At 32.1% G+C, this 21,290-nt stretch overlaps 1 protein-coding gene and 1 non-coding gene across 6 annotated transcripts in view; one reads left to right on the forward strand and one right to left on the reverse strand.

The window, feature by feature from the left end:
• Cntln (centlein) overlaps positions 1-21,290 on the reverse strand; it is a 199,069-nt gene that overhangs the window by 46,813 nt on the left and 130,966 nt on the right. For 2 of the 5 annotated variants that reach the window (XM_042692951.1, XM_042692947.1), the window contains 4 exons: positions 19,104-19,633; positions 13,968-14,169; positions 6,956-7,049; positions 6,647-6,870 (listed from right to left, as the gene is read on the reverse strand). In XM_042692951.1, the coding sequence (XP_042548885.1) occupies positions 6,647-6,870; positions 6,956-7,049; positions 13,968-14,169; positions 19,104-19,633 (1,050 nt within the window). The remainder of the gene's footprint in view (positions 1-6,646; positions 6,871-6,955; positions 7,050-13,967; positions 14,170-19,103; positions 19,634-21,290) is intronic. The other 3 variants (XM_042692950.1, XM_042692948.1, XM_042692949.1) reach the window with 3 other exon arrangements.
• On the forward strand, positions 9,251-9,353 carry LOC122118995. Its single transcript, XR_006149488.1, has one exon. It is a non-coding gene; the product is annotated as a U6 spliceosomal RNA (small nuclear RNA).

Genomic DNA, 21,290 nt, shown 5'->3' on the forward strand with positions numbered 1-21,290 from the left:
TCTCTCATTTTCTTCCTATTCCTAAGTTTCTTTCATGAATTCATTGTTATCAGCAGCATTTGACAGTTACCATATCCTTCTTCAATGGTTTTTTTTTTTTTGGTTGGTCATGGGGCTTGAACTCTGGGCCTGGGCGCTGTCCCTCAGCTCTTCAGCTCAAGGCAAGCGCTCTACCACTTGAGCTACAGCGCCACTTCCTTCTTCAATGTTTTCATTGTCTGTCTTTAGGTAAACCATTCATTCTCTTGGTTTTTCTTTTATTTAGCTATATTCTCTCTTTCCAGACTTTTCTCATCTTTCCAACATCCAAATGTTGGAAAGTCCAAAGCTTAGATTTTAGAACTCTCATTTCTATTTACCTTCAGTTTTTGAGGGTTTTACTTTATTTTTAATTTTTAAATGTTGGTACTGGGGCTTGAGCTCAGGGCTTCTACCACTTCAACCACAACTCCACATCTGACATTAATAAATTTTACAAATGTAACTGTCTCAAACTTGTCTGCCTGAGCTAGCTCTAAACTTCAAATCTCAGATCTCAGCTTCTAAGGAACTCCTGAGGATCATTATCCTATTATTTACTATATATCTCCATTCTGGTGCCAACTTAGCATCAGCTACCACAGTAAGTTGTCATTGACTTAGCCTCTGGGGACTTATATTATTTTTCTTTGCTTTCTTTTTCTTTTCTCTTTTCACTTTGTTCTTTTCTTCTCTTTCTGTACTTTTTCTGTCTCTTTTACAAATTCTGGGATGCATTTACAAAGGTATTTAGTACATTTTATCCATCTTCCTTTGTATTTATTGCAGCAATATTTATTACATTACACTATCACAAATCTAATTTTTTATCATCAATTTGTGCTCACTTTAATTAGAGACCTGAAAAGCATCTTAAATATCCCCTAGCTCTTTTTTAATCTTCCCATTTGTATAGTTATATACTATATTAAAATATCTTTCATTTAATAAAACACTTTGTACTTTTATTATTTACTACTGTGTAATAGAATATACTTTTATAGAATTTTTGCCTTGATTTTTAAACAACCTTATCTAGTTGCTTGCATTCAATCTCTGCTTTCTCAAACATTAGTGTCAGGTCTTCACCATACATTAAAATCACCTGACAGCATTTTAAAAGTATCATGGTCCATGGCCCATTCTCAGACTATACTTGGATTGAAATGGGCTTACTATGGGGCCTGAATATAGGTAGCTTTTAAAGCTTCCTAGGTAAGGATGATATACAGCCAGAGTTGAGAACAACACCTGTACCCAATTACTCACTATGCTTTACAAACTGCTCTCTCAGGTTAATGTCTTTTCAAACTTTCCTTTGTTCTAATGGCTTTATTGAATGCATACATCTGTCAAACTCATACCAAATTTTAAGGGGTTCAGTCCAAGTGCCCCCTCCTGTAAAATCTTTACTAAAGAATGATAATGATAAATGACTGCTCTCTCTCTCTCCATTTCCAGTATACCTTCATGGTATAGTTTACTTGCATCTATGTACACATATGTATATCTCTATATATTCACAAATATATGTACTATATATACATATATACATAAATTTTCATAATCTCATGGTACACATGTACAATTGTTATAAAGGTGTCATATAGGTGTCATATTTAATTCAACACTGAATATTCATTATTACAGTATTTTAGATTAAACTAATATGAACTGTAACAAATATAAACACATCTATTCATGTATAAACAAACATCCTCGCCATTTAAAACTAAACCATGAAATGTTAAAGTTAAATATTAGAATTTAATAGTGAGAAAAATGTTAATAATTTGTCACTTCCGGACACATTTTAATGAGAATACCTGCTTGAATGTATATTGATACAAAGAATAAAATATTACTGAAATATAAGACTTTATTATAAACAGAAAAGTGGTTTCTATTTAGGCTGTATTTTCTTCTTAATATTTTCTACAGTAAGATTAGAAGTAAATCTGGAAATAGAAGTGAATCTGATTTAAGAAGTATGATATTCTAGTACCCAGTGCTCTACGTAATAATAATATTTCCTAACAAAGTGTAATATAGGACCGAGACATTCTGTTAACAAATATCACTTGGTTCATCTAGAAGATCAGATGTAGAAATAAGACAGTCACGTCTAATTCCACATGGATTCTCAGCTCAGATCCTGGATTTTGCACAGTTTACCTTGCGAACATGATCCGAGTGACATTTCACAAATTCCTGGATAAATGTTGCTACACTCTGCCAGGAGAGAGACAGGCTATGTCATGCACAGATCAATAATCGCACTGTGTTTCATCAGCTTCAAAATCAAAAGTGCTTCATCTGGCAAAAGCCATGGCCCTAGAGAATCTGACATATATAAACTGAATACCCTACAAGGATTGTGTACTATACAAACTATTGGGGGAAGGTAAAAGAAAACTTTGGAGACTAGCAATGAAGAATAAGAATGGTTTTCTACTTTGTCATTACTAGAAATGTGTTACACAGATCACAAAATGGAAACGAGGCTGTTTAAGATTCTGTAATTCCAGACAGAAAAATGTGGCTCCAATACAGTTAAACACACTTATTAACCAAACACAACTACCATTTTAGGATACAAAGCAATCATATAAGTCTAAATATATGAAACTTATTATGCAGATTAATATGACCCTTTTAAATTGGAAATATGTTTGGAGGGAGGGAAAAAGGAGGGCATGAGAATGGAGGAAGGAAAGATGAGTAAATGCAGTCACTGTATTCAATATACATTATATAAAAAATGAGCTACATAACTTGAGGAGAGGGCCAGGAGAGAGAGAAAAAAAGAGGACAATTGGAGGGGTGACATTGATCAAGAAGCTTTGCACGCATAACCTGGCTTGTGGAATTGTAACTTCTTTGTACAAGAACTTAATAATGAATACATAAATAAATAAATAAAACATGACCCTTGTAGAATTAAAAGGTTAAAAGAAATGAACTAAAAAGCCAGTTTTGTTTTTGCACTAGATTAATCTAAAACCTTAAGGCAATTGTTGAATAGAGTATGCTCTGTAGTACTTAATTCACAATTCTTCCACTTAGTCAAAGTCTTTGATTTAGAATTTCACTGACATAATTTGAGATTAATTGGCTAAAATAGTTGGACAAAAGATGAAACAAACTTGAAAAATCAAAGTCTATAAAAGAAAAACTGTTTTACATTTCAGATGGTTTTTCCAAAAATGTTTCTGAGAACAAAACAGGTTGCTCCAAAACTGTATGTGACTCAAAAGAGTAGAGGAGTCAAGAATTCATGAAGAAATCAGACACTGGTATCTAATCACAAAATAAACAACGGTGTATGTTTATAAAATTTATGTTCAAAGATTATATTTGAGTCTTGGGATCATTCTGACATTCTATGTGTTGCCAAGCACTTAACATGAAGAAGACAAAAGGCTACTTGGCAAGAATAATCTTGGGTAAAAGTCTAGTTCTCTACAATACTGCTTATAAATCATCTCTACTATAAATTTTAGAAATATTGTCATTCTCCCTTCTGGAAACAACAATTGTAGCTCGATAAGATTATCATATTATTAACGTAGAGAAGTGTATTATTTCTGAGACTAAAAAGATAACCTTCTTCCTTTGGAAATATATAAGGCCATTGTGCAAGTCAAGATTCAGAAATTAAAATCCTCTGAGTACTAGAAAAGTAATATAAATAAATGGCATAAGACTTTCAGTCTATGACCAACAGGAAATGATATTTTTCAATCTCCTTGAAAGTACACCACCACAAGGCTACTAACCTTTACATTAAGTCCAAAGCTCCAATATATTTAGGACACTATATAACCTATGAAAGGATTTGCCAATTTTTATTGAGCTCCTGAGATGATATTGATAGGTTCAATTCCTTATTGTGAATGAAACTAGTCAGTAACTCAATCTTTTTCCATGTAATGAAAATTATACTATGATCTCAATTATGCTAGCATCTGAAAATTATCAAAAATTTGATATATGATTTTTTGTTGTTGTTGTTGATCATGGGGCTTGAACTCAGCCTGGTGGGCACTGTCCCTGGGCTCTTCAGCTCAAGGTGAGCACTCTACCACTTGAACCCGCAACGCCATTTCTGGTTTTCTAGGGGTTAATTGTAGATAACAGTATCACGGACTTTCTTACCGGAGGTGGCTTTGAACCATGATACTCGGATCTCAGCCTCCTGAGTAGTTAGGATTACAGGCAAGAGCCATTGGCACCCGACTGATATATGACTTTTTTATTCATAAGCCTATTATCTATTAGAAGCAACAGATTTTTTTAAAAAAAATGTTAAGTTCAGAAACCAAGCATTGGTGGCTCAGACTTGTAACCCTAGCTAACTGGAAGAATGATAGCTGAACGATTGCAGTTTGAAGACAATTCAGGCAAAGAAGTCCAAGAAACTACACCTCCAATTAACCAACAAAACACAAAGCTGGAAGTGCTGCTCAAGGATAGGAGTGTCAGCCACAAGCAAGAAAATCTAGCAGTGTAAAGTGTAGAGTTCAAGGCATAGTACTGGGTACACACACACACACACACACACACACACACACACACACACACACACACACACACACACACACACACACACACACACACACACACACACACACACACACACACACACACACACACACACACACACACAGAGACTATTAAACTCAAAGTTGTATAAAATGCCACCTTAGAGATATAGAAGGATTTAGGAACCTTGGACTACTTATTTAAATACTCACTTTTATTCTTTTTATTTAATTTATTATTTTATCCTATTTATATGACATAACATAAGGGACAATACTTTTTGCAAAGTTATCATAAGAAGCCAACAGAAAATCGAAAACTAAAGCACTGACTAAAGAAATCTGTGCTTATCCATATAACCTTGCACAAGAGGTTACTTTGTTAGTAGAGACTTTTAAGTTTGGTTACCATCTCGGTAACCCCACAGTATAAAATGTACAATTGAAATCTCACTTGAGTTCCTCACTAACTATATTTGAGTTCATTAGCCATTTATGCATTAATAAATCTCTAAATATTTTTTGTTATTACCTAGGTTTGAACAGAGGGCCTCATCCTTTTAGGTTTGTGCTCTACTACTGGCACCAAATCTCTATCCTGACCTTTATGATGGCTATTGTGGGGATGAAATCTAGTGAATACTTTTGCCTAGAATGGCCTCAAATCATCATCTTCCAGATGTCAGGCTCAGGAATCAGTATGACTATAGGAAGTGCACAAATTTTTACTCCTATCCTTTCCAGAATACTTCCTTAATTAGATGGTATTGAACCTGAACCTTTCTAATATCTAAAAATAATATGTATTAAAAGTATAATTACATTTAAGTTGTAAGTTGTAATAACCTACACATTATAAGAGCAATAATTAAAAATAAATCATAAATATAATTAAATATAAATTATAAAACTGTGGTGTTATGGTAAATATATGACATTCACCTTGTATTAGATGAGGTCTGAAACAGCTAAAACTTAATGTTGGCAGGGAGGGTAGCTTTCTACATTGCATTCAGGAAGAAATGCCTCTAAGAGCAACTCATTGGATCATTTATATCATATACTCTCTAAAATGCTCATGAACCATGTATTAATCAAAGAATATATTATAATACACAATTATTACTTTATTACTATCAGTATCTCTGATACAAATGTGGATTTTGTTGTCAGAAAAAGAAGTACAATTGTTAAGAATTTAAAAATAAAATATATGTCTTATTCAGATTTCTACTTAAATCCCTGGCATACAATTTTCCTTTTCCTTATAATGTATATAGCTAAGGAACTTCATACTAAGAAAGAATGGAGAAACAATCTTTCCTTTTTCATTTTCTTTTAATAGGTAAGATTATATTATAATGTGTCTAAAATTATCAAAGAACACTCAAATCAACAGTTAAAAGACAGTAGTTTATTATTACATATTAAGATTGATGTTTGTAGCTGGGCACCAGTGGTTCACGCCTATAATCCAAGCTTTCAGGAGACAGATCTGAAGAGTATAGCAGAAAAGTCTGTGAAACTATCTCCAATTAATTAGCAAAAGAGCTGGACTGGAAGCATGGATTAAATTGCAGAGCACCACTGGAGTGAAAAAACTGAGCAAGAGCACAAGGCTGTAAGTTCAATCCTCCATACCAGAACACACAAAAAAGATATTCATAATAAAAGCTTCATATTTTATGCTAGTATTTGTAAAGAATAAATTAGTTTAATAATGTAATTAATAATCATAAACAAAATTACAGACATGCACAAAGGACTAAGCTAAATTCACTTATAAAACCTACTTTTCACAATTAAATATTAAAAACATGGAACACAATGCTTTAAAAAATGAAATAAAATGCTGGTAAAGTCTTTTGAACTCCTTCTCCTAGATTTATCTCTTAATATGCACTTTATTAAAGAGATCTAGTAACTCAAAGTACTAATGAAGTAATATTATCCAAATCTAGAGTAGCACCTAAGACTTACTTTTTAGATCAAAACATGTTGAACACAATTTGAACTAAATAGCTCATGTAAAATCAAATGTCCACAAATAAACACAGTGTACTATAATTTAAAGTTTCTTTTACCTTTATTGTCTGTCTGCTTGTTTGAAATCGTTGATCAGATAGTTGCTGTTGATGGAGGAGCTTTTCATTGACTTCTTTGTATTCTTTCACAGACAATTCTGCTGCTTTTTTGGCATTCTGAAGTACATTGTTTTGTTGTTGCAAGGATATAATCCGTTCTCGTAAAAAGATTAAACTGCTACTTGATTTCTGGGCAGTAATATTTTTAGACTTATCTCTGTTAACTAAATAAAAATAATGTTCAAAATATTTTTAAAATAAGATTAAATATTAAAAGACATAGCATTAATTTTGAGATTGTATTCTTACCTCTGGTAGGAACAATTGTATGTGAACTCCTTTGCATACTACCATTTTTCTTTTGAAAAGTTGATTTCTTGGTTTTCTTGTAATGTAAAAAATCCTAAATTTAAAAGTTCCCCAAAAAGTTGGTTATTATTCAATGATAATATCAAATGAACTAATATAATAACTTTTTACAAAAAAGATATTCATATAGGGTTGTAGTTGTGGTTTAAGAGGTAGAATACTTGTACTAACAAGCTTGAGGCCCTGAGTTCCAACCCTGTTACAAAAGTCACAAATAAATTTAAATTTATTTATTTTAATAGATTTTAAGATAGGCAGAAGACATAGGCACAAAATCAACTTTTAAAAATTTAATCTAGAGACAGTTTTAATCCTAGGAGTACATGAAGTAGCAGCTAAAGTAAAATAAAAATATTTAATAACATCATCTGGAAATGTAGGTAATATTATTTCTCAAATACATAAACATGTGAGGCTAATGGCAAGTAAAGCTAAGAAAAAGAAACTTTGTCCTATGTCACATGTTACCCTTGTGGCATTTCAACACATAGATAAATAAAATGAAGTCATCATGGTGACTATTTCAAAAATATTTTACTGATGGAAACATGCTTCCACAAAGCAAAATTTTAAACAGAGAAATATTCAAAAAACATTGTAAATTACAGGAACAAAATATGTGCTCTCAAGAATTTATTGGTGTGGGAAATAGGAACATATTTCCGTAAGTAGAACTTTTTCAAAGATCCTAATTCAGGAACAAAAATGTAATTATAGTAAAAACAGATGGAGGAAATAAATTTGACTTACTGTTACACCAAAAGTAAATTGCATACTTTGTTGATAAATGCATACATTATACTACAGTATATATGTCATAATCCTATGCTATATTATGTATGTCATAATCCTAAAGTGTAAGATAGGAATTCACTTTAACTTTCAGATATTACAGAATCCTAATAATGTTTTATTTCTCATTGTATTTTTTAAACACCTTATTAGAATTTGTCCTCAGAACCAGCAAACATAAAATATATCTTTTTAATCAGGCACCAATAGTTCACGCCTATAATCCTAGTTACTCAGGAGGCATAGATATGAAGATCTACGTTTAAAGTTAACCTAAGCAGGATAGTACATGAGACTCATTTCTATAACCAATAAAATGCTGAAAGTTGAGGTGTGACTCAAGTGGTAGAGTGCTTAGCCTTGAGTGAAAAAGGAACAGCATCTAGACCCCAGTATAAACACAAATATGTATGCATATATGTATAGGCATATGTGTGTATGCCTGCTTAACATTTCATTGCTAAGATTCAATTACACTTTGCCAATTACATACCAAACACTGAAAAATATTCAAAACAGAATGACCAGTATTAGTTACCGATTCTGTATACAATTAATTGGACCTGTTTACAACTCTGTTTACATACTATTGCTGAAATATAAACTAGAGAAACATGCTTACTATGAAACAAATACCCTTAAACTATCATTTTAACATGGTAAAATATTAACTAATCCAAGCCAAAATAAAAGCAGGAACTCAGAGTTAAATGTGTGACAACCCCTTGGATCTTACATTTCTTCTTAAATAGGAACACAGAAATCACAAGACAGAAAACAGCCTAACTTATGGCTCAAGATGGGAAATCTAGGATACTGTTTATCCACAGCTTGTTTCATTTCCTTTCATAAAAAAATTTGTGGGGCTGAGAAGGTGGTTCAGTGATAGAGTGCTTGCCTTGCATGCATGAGGCCCTGGGTTCGATTCCTGAGCACCACATAAGCAAAAAGAAAAATGCCGGAAGTGGTGCTGTGGCTCAAGTGGTAGAGCGCTAGCCTTGAGCTGAACAGCTGAGGGACAGTGCCCAGGCCCAGAGTTCAGGCCCCACAACTGGACTAAAAAAAAAAAAATTGTATTTTGCTTGGCAAATGGATATGCCATACTGTAACTTTTCAGCTACTGAAAGAATTGTCAATTCCTGTGTTCAGCCATTCTAAATGTAGTATGACTGACCATTAATCATGTACAGGTGGATTTTATTTAACAAATTATTTATTTTTCTGATACTGCCATTGAATCCAAATATTTTTTCATGCTAAAGCATGCCTCAACCCTCTGTATAGTATCTTTACAATAAAAAACAATAAAGCATGCCTCAAAATTATATAGATTCTCAGCTCTAGGTTTTTCTGATAAGCATAAATTGTTATTTCTGTGGGATATGTATCTAAAAATATAACATCTAGACTTTACGGTAGGCTTAGTTCTTTAAGAACTGTCAAGTACTTGCTTTGGTAGCACATATACTAACATCAGAATGAAAGAAGATTAGCATGGCCCCTGCACAAAGATGACATGCAAATTCATGAAATGTTCCATATTTTTTGGATGAATGACGAGAAGAAGTAGGAGAAAATGCAGTCAAGAATTCAATGGATATCCTACAAAATTGAGAAAAGTGAGGGGAGGGCTACCTTGGGAGGGGCAGGTGAGAATCTTGAAAAGGGTTACATTGATCAAGACCCATTGTGTTCATAAACTGCTTTGTTGAATGGCAACTCCTTTGTACAATGATATTTTTAAAATAGAGAATTAGAAATATCATCATTACAACAAGGTCCAGGATACCAAACTGGCCTTTAGAAATACTCTAAAAACTTACTAAATGATGTAACAATCAATTTTTTTTAAAAACTGTTTTTAAGAGCATTGTATTGAATGATTTTATATCCATACCACCAATGTCTATTTCTTATCAGCATTTGATATTATCATTAAATTTTATTTGAGCTGTCCTAGTATACATTTCTAATAATAGTTTTAATCTGCATTTCCCTGGAGGCCAGTAATGTTGACAGTCTTTTCATGTGCCTATTTTACCATTCTTTAAAAAACTTTAATTGACAAATAATAATTACACATATTTATAGGTATATGCAAATATTTATATATTTATACAATGCATAAGGATCAAATCAGGATAATTAACTATTTTCTATACTGTAAGCTTTCATATTTCTTTGTGTTACCTCTATCTCTCTTGTCCTTTCTCTTCCTCACTTCCAGTAATCACTATTCTATTTCTAGGAAATCATTTTGTGTGTTTCCCAGTACTGGGGCTTGAACTCAGGGCCTGGCCACTGTCCCCTGAGCTTCTTTTGATTAAGGGTAGTTTATTAGAGATAGTCTCTTGAACTTTCCTGCCCGGGCTGGCTTCAAATAGCAATACTAAGATCTCAATCTCTTGAGTAACAAGGATTACTGATGTAAGCCACTAGTCCCTAGCACTCTGAAATCATTTTTATAGTAAGAGGTCATATCAATAAGAACATGAAATATTTGTTTTTGTGCCTGGATTCTTGATTCTTTTATTAACATGTTCTTCATTTATATCTTTTATGCCACAGGTAACACAATATCCTTTTTTTTATTGCCAAGTAATATTCCATATATATATACATATATATATATATATATATGTATATATATATAAAATCACATTTTCTTCATTCACTGATGCACAATTTGGTTGATTCTCTATCTTGGTTACTATTTACAATGCTGAAATCAATATGGGCAAATATACATGGGAATGCAGATATCTCTACGATATACTAATTTTATCTTCTTTGCTTATATAGCTAGATAGCAGAATATTTGGATCACATCTATTTTTTTTTAGTTTTTTAGGGAACCTCCATACTCTTTTCCATAATAGCTGATTAATCTACATTCCCTTCAACAGGATATACAACTTTCACTTTCTCCAACCAATATTTGTTTTATTTACATGTATATTTTTTTATGCCAGTCACAAGCTTGAACTTGGGGTGCCATGCTCTTACTTAGCTTTTTGCTTGACTGGTTCTTCAGTCATAACTCCATTTCTGGCTTTTTGGTGGTTAACTGGAGATAAGAGTCTCATGCACTTTTCTTTCTAGTTGGCTTCAAACAATGAAATCTCAGATCTGAGTCTCCTAAGAAGCTATGAATATAGGCATGAACCACTAGTGCAAAGCTATATTTTACCTTTTTTATAATAGCCATTCTAACTGTGGCAAAAAAGATATCTCATTGTTGTACTGATTTGTGTTTCCACAATGACTAATATGCTGAACATCTCTATATTTGCCATCAATATATCCTTCTTAGCAAAAGATTTATGTCTTTTACACGTTTTCTAATTGGACTGGTTGCTATTTTTAGTATGCTTTTATTTATTCAATATGTGAGTCCTTTGCCAGATAATTGGTTTATGAATATTTTCCTAATCTAACTAGTCTTTTCATGCTGTAAATTAGGCCTTTTGCAAAGCAACCGTTGTTTTGGCTTTATTCCTGTTTTACTTTACACTGGGAGTACTGAGTTCAAACTCAAGGTCTAACACTTGCTAGATAAGCACCCATCCAGAGGTGTTAGCCCCTCAATCCTTTTACCTCTCAGTTTACTTTTCAGATAGAGATTAATGGTATGAGCCAGCTAGCTTTGGAGTATAATCCTCCTACCTCCACTTTCTCAGTAGAAGGAATTAGGTATACCACCATGCTCAGAAAAACTTATTAGTTAATTTTGATTTGCTCAAACTTATTGATGTCCTCTGTGAATACTTTATATTATTACTAAATACTCCTCACTGAGCCCTACATTGTATAGTTTTACCTCTTACATTTAAATTTTTTTATAATATAAAGTTTTTTTTATCAGTGACCCATCTCAAGTTAATCTGTATTCTAGGAATGGCTTAGATTATGTTCATGGTTTTATCTGGGGATAACCAATTCTTCTAGCACCACTATCAAAAAAAAAAAAAAAGAATACCCTTTATTGAATTGCTCTTATGTCTTTATCAAATACCAGTAATTCACATTTATGTTGAATAATTTGTAGCCCCTATATTCTATTATGTGAATATAAAGCTTTCCTACCTCTACTGGTACTACCAGTTTTGACATTTTAACTAATTTTGGTGATATGAGTTTTGACATATAAACCAATTTTAGTGATAGGATTTATGTCAATCTTTATTGGGCTAAAATATAACAAAAGTTATATTTTGGTTCTATAATTCTAATTTGAGACTTCATTTCTTTTATTACTTTGCTGAGATATTTTGTACAAGATGTTTTATTGAGCAAGGGAAGGGGTGGCACTGTCTTAAAAGAAATGTACTCATTACTTGATTTTTGTAACTGTAATCCCTTTGTACATCACCTCTATAATAATAAAAAATAAAAACTAAAAAAGATACTTTATTTTTCGTATTATAAGCTTTTTCACATTTGATGCTTGAAGCATTTTTATGATAGTTACTTTAAAATGCTTATCATACAGTTTCATCATCTGTTATTTTACTTTTGGTTTCTGTTAGTTGTCTTTCCTCAAATAAGTTGTAGTTTTCCTGATTTTCAACTGTATCCTGAACATTTTGGGTTCTGTCAAGTTTCTGTATACTTTTCATATCTTGTTTGAGTAGGCTTTTTATGGCACAAGAGACATATTATCTACTTATGCCAATTGGCAGGAATCCAGACTGTTAATACTATAGCTGGAGATCGGTACCTTCATATTGCTTGGTGGACATAGAACTTCAGGTTCTCTAGTAGGCTTTGGCTTATTCTGCTGTGGCTGAGATATTCAGGGAGGGACTTGTTAATGCTTCCCACTAGGCTTCCATTGACAATGTGGGGAGAGAGTTGGGGCCTTATGAAGTATGCAGTAATAAAAGTCCCTAACTCTGTTCTTATCCCATAAAATCAAATTGCTGGAAATACAAAAAGTACCTCTTCACTTCTGGATGCCCCAAATCCCTTTGTAGTCTCCACTGAAAAGTAGAGAGGGGAGTATTACCATTGAATATCCCCTCTTGGTATTAGCACTACTACTATGATGGAAGGAAGAAAAGTGAGAATGCTTCTCAATACTCAGGTGAAAAAAAAACTCTAGGTTCCCAGTAGGTCTTTACTGACGAGCACAGGAGTGGTGTTCGTCTGGAATAGGGAATTTATGGTGTCACATTTTCCATTATACTACCTGGACTTCCCTATCCTTTGGGTAGAAAGGATTTAAGGGTTTAATTGAAGCAAAATGAAAACCCAGAAAGCTCACTATTCCTCAAGTCTAAAGGTTCCTAGCTGGCTTGCTAACTCCTCTACAACTTCTGTAATTGTTTTATATCAACATACATGAATATGGCACCAAAATTTGAAAAATATATTTTTTATTGAACCTAACCTGATTCTAAGAGTAACAGATCAACAATAATGAATAAACTTTTGAAAGAATAGGCTGTAGTATTTGTTCTATCAGCTATGTTGGCTACTATAAAATAATAATAATGAGACAGCACTATACAGCTAAATACACTCATTGAATAGAAGAAAAAATCTAGGGCTTTAACTACATGTACCTTGTGCACATTTGACTTATACTTAATCAAACTATACTCCATAAGAAAGCTGAGGTTGTGAGTTATTTATGAACTCATTAAGCTGCCTATAAGTGACTAAAGAGAATTCACAACCAAATAATATATAGAAAAATGGTAAGTTTTTTGAGACAGAGAGTCACTAGACTGGCTTAGAAATTATAAATCTCCTGAATAACCTCAAAATTTCTATAATATCTTCTTATTTATCATCAATATATAATAAATGAATAAATGACTACATAATTACATACAAAAGCAGAACTTTTTCATGTTGTATTCACTATACCTAAAACCAATAATAACCTAATTATTAAGTTATTAAGTTTAATTCATTTTCTTGCTAAGACATAAAACTACCTTAAGATTTATGAGTATTAATTTTCATTTTATCTATTAATATATTATAGCAAAATAGTACTTCAAAATTCTTTTTGGATAAGTATTTTCACTGTATACTTCAAGGAAGACAATTTTTAAGGATTCCTATCTAAAAATGGACAAAATTCAGTGATTTATGTTATGTCATAAAATTAATAAGATAGCTTACAATTAAGCAAAACGATTTCATGTACCTTTGAGGGCTTATCATCTACCTTTGAGGGCTTATCATCTACATTTGAATATGTTTGTACTACTTCATTTCCTTGAGTTTGAATGTCTTCTGTTTGATCACCTTCTTTCTGGTCTCTTCCATTTCCTGCAGGGCCTATTTTCTGTGATGTTTCCACAATAATTGTTCCCAAATTTTGAGAGGTCTGTGTTTCTGAATCGCTGCTTTAAAAAGGGGGAGAGGATGAAGAAATGAAAAATCCAAGTACTGTTATGTGTACTTTGCAAAGAAAACATTAATTTAAATATCTTTTACCAAATTCTAGAATCTTATCCAGAAAATAGATATCTAGCATCAAATCCCTATTACTATCTCTTCTGTAGTTTATATACCAAGTATCAATTCAGGTAGCATACACGTTAAAACGCTTCATGGGTATGAGTATGTACTACTTTCTAATCCAGACCATAGGATGTTCCGCTTTACCAGCACATCTCTTCAGCAAAAATAAAATTTAAGCCTTTAGGATTTTACTGATTTTCTTTGTAATTTCATTCTTTATGGCTGGCTATTTATCATTTAATAAAATGTGTTCTTATGCCATTTTTGTGTTGTACTAGGTATAACAGATGAATTAAAAAGTGAATTAAAATACAAAAACCTTACCTTCAACTTTTAATCACAGAATTGGGGTATAGGAAACGAAATAAAATAAGTAAGATGCATGGTATGCTGAAGAATTTAAGCAAGAAGATTATAAGTCTTGTGGTAAAGAAGAACATATAAGTAAACATGTCCCTTTCCACATGATAATCTTCTAAGTATTTGACATAGTCATATGCTGCTTGTTACCACGTTAATCTATATAATACTAATTTATATGTTTATGAGATGCTTTACCACCCCTGTGCACAATTGAATTTGCTCTAGCTTTCATGATGAAGGATCATATCCAGGGATGAATTTCACATTCCAAGTACACTATTGAAAAGAAATTAGTGAAATTTTAGGTAGGTATAGAGAAAACTTTGATAATCTCTCTTTCTCTTTTTACTTTTTTACAAAGTAAAATCATGTGAGCTTTTTCTGTCATATACTATAAACTCATATAACATTGGGCAAAATTTGTAAAAGTATTTCTATTATTCAACTTCATATTTTTCCCATTGTATTTTGAGAAACTGCCATTTTACAACCAAGTGAACTACCCTATAGTCTTTTGCATAACTATATTTTCCCAGTTTATCTATTTTGATTTACAAGGTAAAGTATTTCTCATTCTTTATACTTGTAAATATTTTCCATCCCTTTCAATGTTGTTATTATATATAAACAAACTTGATAACCATGCTTTATTGGAATTCATATATGTTGTATTTATTATTAGTGTAAAAGAAATAATGTGGTCTGAAGAAATGGCTTAGTGGTAGAGACCTTATCCTGAACACAAAAGGCTTTAGACTCAATTCCTAGCTTATGTGCAAGTACAGACACTCACATACATATACATAGTCTCACATACAAATTAGGGCTCAGTGATAAAGTGCTGTCCTAGAAAGTGCAAGGCCCTGGGTTCAATTCTAAGTAATGAAAAAATTCTGGTAAAAATTTCCCTTAAAGGCAAGATTCCAGTGGCTCATACCTACTCAGGAGGTGAGGCCTGGAGGATCATAATTTGAAGCCAGCCAGACTTCTGAGAAGAGAAGCCTTCCAGGCTCCATTTCATATTAACCAGCAAATACCAAACTAGAGGTATGGCACAAGTAGTAGAGCACCAGCCATAAGTAAGAAAGCCAAGTAACAGTTCAAGGCCCTGAGTTTAAGCCCCTGTAATGGAATAAAGTAAAAGTTTCCCTAAAAGAACCCATGTTGATTTTGAGAAATCACTGCTTCTGTTAAGACACATTCATGAGTTTTCTAAAATCTTATTTATGATTTATTTCAAAAAATAACCAATTACACACACTTCTTCCTATTTTGTTTGCTTTTTAGTGATTGTACCAGGGTTTGAACTCAGTGCCTCATATACTCACTTAGCTATGTCAGTTATAGCTGGTGTTCTACTACCTGGGACAGAACTTCACTCAAGCTTTTTAGCCGGTCAATCAGAGAATGTCTTTTCGGAATTTTTTTGCCTGGGTCTTCAGAATTCAGCTTCCTGAGTAGCTAGGATTATAGGTATAAGCCACTATCATCCAGCTTCTTGTTTTTGCATCTATATATTTATCTGTCTCTAATATTTTAGCCATTTGGTTTTCTCTTCAAAAAATAAACATTTGATCACATCTGAAAATACTTTCAATATCCCGATTATTTCCTGTGTAGATCAAAACCCTAGAATCTAAATGTTTAGGTGTCCTATTGTTGTTTTATATTTTCTCCTTTTCCATTTGTCTATAACTTGGAAAGAAATCAATATACAATTTCTAAAGAGGCAAAAAATTAAAAGTATAATTTTTTATCTGGTAGTGACTCTCCTAAGGAAAAAACTTTAAAATTGAAAAGATATCCTTGTAAGAAAACATTTCTGGAAATGGGGCATTTATTCATATTCTGAAAAATTATTGGATATCTATAATGTTATATTAGGTTAGATGCATTGATAAACCAATTCTACAATATTTATGTTCTCAGAAAGTTTATATTCTATCCAGTGAAAACAATAAACATAATAAATTTTAAATGTCTCCTGAGATAAATAGGTACATAGCTTACAAAGGGAAAGCCAGCTTAGGTGAGGACACTAGTTAACATATAAGCAGACAAAGGCTAGTAGAAATCAAGCTATTTTATATTTCACCATCTTTTTCTCTTGCCTTCAGGTCAAAATCATCCTTATGGATATAGTGGCCTAATCTGTAGTAGCATACTCTGCTACATACCTACTTAACAAATTTTCATTACTATATTATTTTCCCTACCAGGTTTATTTCCTCAATTTTCATCTTGGTAGAGATATTCAAATTCAGTTGTTTCTTTTCTTAATCATTATCACTCATCACTGAATGAGCATTTGCTTGTAAGCTATACAAAATAAATACTAAAAATAGTAATAATTATAAAATATAGCTTATGTGTGTACATATATATGATTAAGTTCTATTCTTTCTCAGTATAACATCCTATATTTTAGAATATGAAGAGCCAAAAGAAATAATCTTTTCTGAAGTCTATAAATTTCTACTGCAGGATTTCTAATTGTTTTAGAATTCTTCACAGCTGGATGATTCCTGCAAATGTTCTGTCAAGCAAGAAACAAAGTTAATCTGCACATGTAAAACTGAATTTCACTGCTAAATAAAGTGACAGTACTATATTTTCTAAAAATATAGCATGATATTACTCAAAACATATGCCTTTGTGTTAATATGATGAAATTAAAACTGAGTGTTTCACCTAACTCTTAAGCATTTATTTTTCCATGTATTTATTTATACAGACTCACAGATAAGTAAATGTACCATAGATGAGGAATAGTGCAATGATACTACATGACTGACATAGAGTTCATAGTGACAAGACTTTACTTGAAGATTCACGTTAAGTAGTATTTTATCTATAATTGCTTTAGAGAGGATCAAAGAAGCTGAGAAAAGGTAACAAAGAAATGAGAATGCAGATTTGATTCTCTGGTCTCATCTTTACTAAGGTAAACAAATTTATAAATATGTTCTTTTCGTTTTTTGAGTTTGTCTAAGGATAAGGAACTTGTCTTGTACCCATATAAAACATTGGTTCTCAAATTTATCTGACCATGCTATTAAATTTACATGTTTTCCTCATTTTTGTCTGCCATTCTGTGAAAAATTACTAGCATTAAAAAAAAATGATCGTATCTACCTTGTATGATAATAAATTATAAAACCCTCATTCCTAACTTGCATGGTAGTAGATCTTAAGACCTCTCTCCATAAAGGGTCTCCCCCAACATTAAGGAGAGTGAATGCTGAGAAGACAGGCAAAAAAGAATTTGAACAGGCTCGGATAAGCCCTTTTGGGCTTATCTAAAGATATTGATTATATTCTGTTTGTCTAAGCATATTTCTGTGCAACTGTTCATTTATTAAATCTAAGCATAAAAATGGACCATAAATCTAGAGTATTCAATCTGAATCTTCCTTTGCCTTGTAAAAGTTTGATTAAATAAATCAAACCGACTTTTCTATTGTTACAGGAATACTAGCCATGGTCCTTATGAGGATGGTCATAAGTATCACATCTTTCAAACACTGATTAAGAAAATTATACATCATCTTCCCAAATCTAATAAAGAACCACTGCTAGAGCCTAAAAACAAAACAGAACTAGAAAAAGGGAAATATATATTATTATGAAATAAGGCATAGTTTAAAACTTGATGAAAAAATGGACAAGTTGTTAGCAATTGTGGACTTTTCTGTTGCCTAAAAAATAAAAAGAGATGTCTTATCATGTATCTTTGTGCTCCAAGTGTGCATATGAATGTATAGCTAGGGGTAAGAGAGAGGATGGATTTTTTTTATTCTCCTGTTGCTATTCACTAGGGGTTAAATAATTTAAGACTAGGAATCTATATAACCCCAAAGAAGTAATTTTTGACTACTATTCAATTAAAGTTAGTACAATGACTTTGCATAATATATACATGAAATAATTAGTGAAGATGGTTCTTAATTTAAAGGATGTTAAACAGCTTGTAGACATCTGGTAACAAGCTGAAATGGGTCATTCAAAATTTATCTAACTAAATTAAGGGGGGAAAATGTTTCTCCTCCCAGGTTGGCATGTCACAAGATAACTAAACTGACTTAGTAGGCTTGCCTGGGAATCCTTAGCTGTCAGTGGTGAATATGCAAAGGGCCAGCAAATTAAATCAACCTGCCAAACTGTCAATTTCAAGCCTCATGACTGCATGAAAATAGCATCACTGGAAGAAATCAAGCATTGCCTTCTTTTGGGCTTCTTGGCACCTATTCAAATACTCATGCAGTTGTGGCTAATTTTGCATGCAAATTTCAGTCAATAAGCTCAGAACAAGACCTCCCAAGATATTTCAAAGGATCTGACAGTATTTTTTCTGAATACCAAATCGACAGTAGTTGAAATTCAATCTCCATTTGCCAGTGCTTTACATATGCACAGTGTCCCCACCACAGAGCTAAGTTAATGAGAGCCTTACCTGCTTTCACTCATATCCTCCCAGCCGTCCTTGCTGAGGTTCTCAAACATATTGCTCATAACCTTGATGGAGTGATTGAGAACAGTATGTTGACGACCCACAGAGCACTTTTTCTTTGCTGCTTTAAATTTAACCTTGGTAGTGGTTGTCTTACAATCACACTGTCCAGATCTCAGTTCCATAGTGGTCATTTCAGATTTAGCTCTGTCTGTTGAACTGTGAGATTTCTCCACTGGATTCACCAGCTCTTCATTTCTCAACATGTTAGCTTCTGCCACTTGTCTCTTTAGGGAAGTGACTTCTCTCTCCAGCTCATTGATTTTTACTTGAAGTTCAGTTTTGTCTCTTTCTACATCTTTACTCCCTTTTAGTAGCAATTCTAGCTCTTTTTCTCTACTTTCTGCATCTTCTTGATGTTGTTTTAAGTGAGATTTCAAGAAATCATTTTCTTTCATTAATTTTTTATTTCCTTCTTTTAATTTTCTTGACTTTTTCTCAAAAGACTTTAGCCGATTTTCCAATTCAATGATCTAAACAAAGAGTTTAATTAACATTTTTAAAATCCAAGACCATTATCTTCTGCATTTTTATTATCATTTCTAACTAGTGAAAAATAACCCTTAGTACAAGGACGAAAGAAAACTAAGGTACTTAATTTCTAAATAATTCTAAGGTGTTATACATGAATCCATTCTAAAGTGCAATAATGCATCTGTTGAGTAAAGGACAGATGGTAAAAGAAGTTAAAAATTCTTCACAAAGTGACACAGAACTAAGTATGTTAATAAATTTAGTTCAAATGGTTTGGTTATACATTCTACTTATTGTACAAAATATTTTTATAGAATAACCATTGAAACAATCTAAAAACAGAAACACAAGGAAACTACTTGTAAATAACATTTTTCATCAATACTTAAATATATGAACAAGTGATGACTAAATGCAAATAACCAAGAGCAGTTGCTTTTTCTGTAATTAGAAAAATGTAACTGCAGAAGTCTTGTGGCCCTTATTTTGTATGTAATGAAAAGTTTTACCAAAAATAAACTATAATGACTTAAAATTATAAAGACTTTTTTGGTGTATATAAAGCAAAATTTTTCCTTTTATTTCAATAAATATTGTTTATGTTATAGGACAAAAGCAATGTAATACATACTTCTTGATATTAAAGAATTTTTAAAATGGAAGTTGGAGTTAAAAAACATAAATATTTGCATACTTAAAATTGATAAATGATAAGATCTAATGATAACAGTCTAAATGTCAATAAAAGAATAATTCTAATTCCTGGGCACAAAAATTTCATAGACATTGATTTAGATATAGAACTTGGAAAGTAATATGTGTTACTTTTGTAAAGAAATATTTCTTTTAATTTTTCATAGATTCACTAACATAATCTCTCCTAATCATTTCCTCCCAAAATGAGGTAAACAAAATCATTAATTATCTTTATAGAAACAATGAAAACTAAAAGGACTGAGATTCTGAAACTTAGGTTATACATAGATATTCTAATTCTAATCCTCCTCTGGATTAGAATTCAAATTCAAGATATTTGAATTCTGCTACTATTATACAAAGAAGGGCTACCTAGAATTATGAATAAAGAATTGAGAGTCAGGAAGTGGAGGTGCAGCTGAAATAAAAGATCAGCCTTGAGCAAAAAGATAAAGAGTTCAAACCCTAGGACCATCACCAAAAAAAGTAAAGAAAGAAAGAACTGAAAGTCAAGAAAAAAAATTGAGGTAAACAAAAAAATCTAAAAACTCTATGGGCTCCTATTTATTTTAAAACTAAATTCTTTAAAGAAAGAATTCTTTCTGTGTGTGTATGTGTGTGTGTGTGTATATATATATATATATATATATATATATGCAATATATATATATATTTGTTACAGTACATTGAAAAGCCTAAGGGGGAAAATCAATAATTTCATATAGTAATATTCCAGAAATATACAAGGTAAAATATGTATCTTTAACGCTTTCCAGAGTACTGAACATTACTGACTATGGTGTCCTCACCATAAGTTTCGGGTACATTTTTCATATATCTATACTTCTATGGCCCCTATTCTTGTGAGTTAAACAAGTTTTATTTAATTAAATGGTCATTTTTCTGACTGGATAATCCTATACTAAGGAATGAGTAACCAATACAATATGAAGAATTTCA

Source organism: Dipodomys spectabilis, unplaced genomic scaffold (assembly GCF_019054845.1).
Source record: "Dipodomys spectabilis isolate Male_0828 unplaced genomic scaffold, ASM1905484v1 ptg000158l, whole genome shotgun sequence".
NCBI lineage: Eukaryota > Metazoa > Chordata > Mammalia > Rodentia > Heteromyidae > Dipodomys > Dipodomys spectabilis.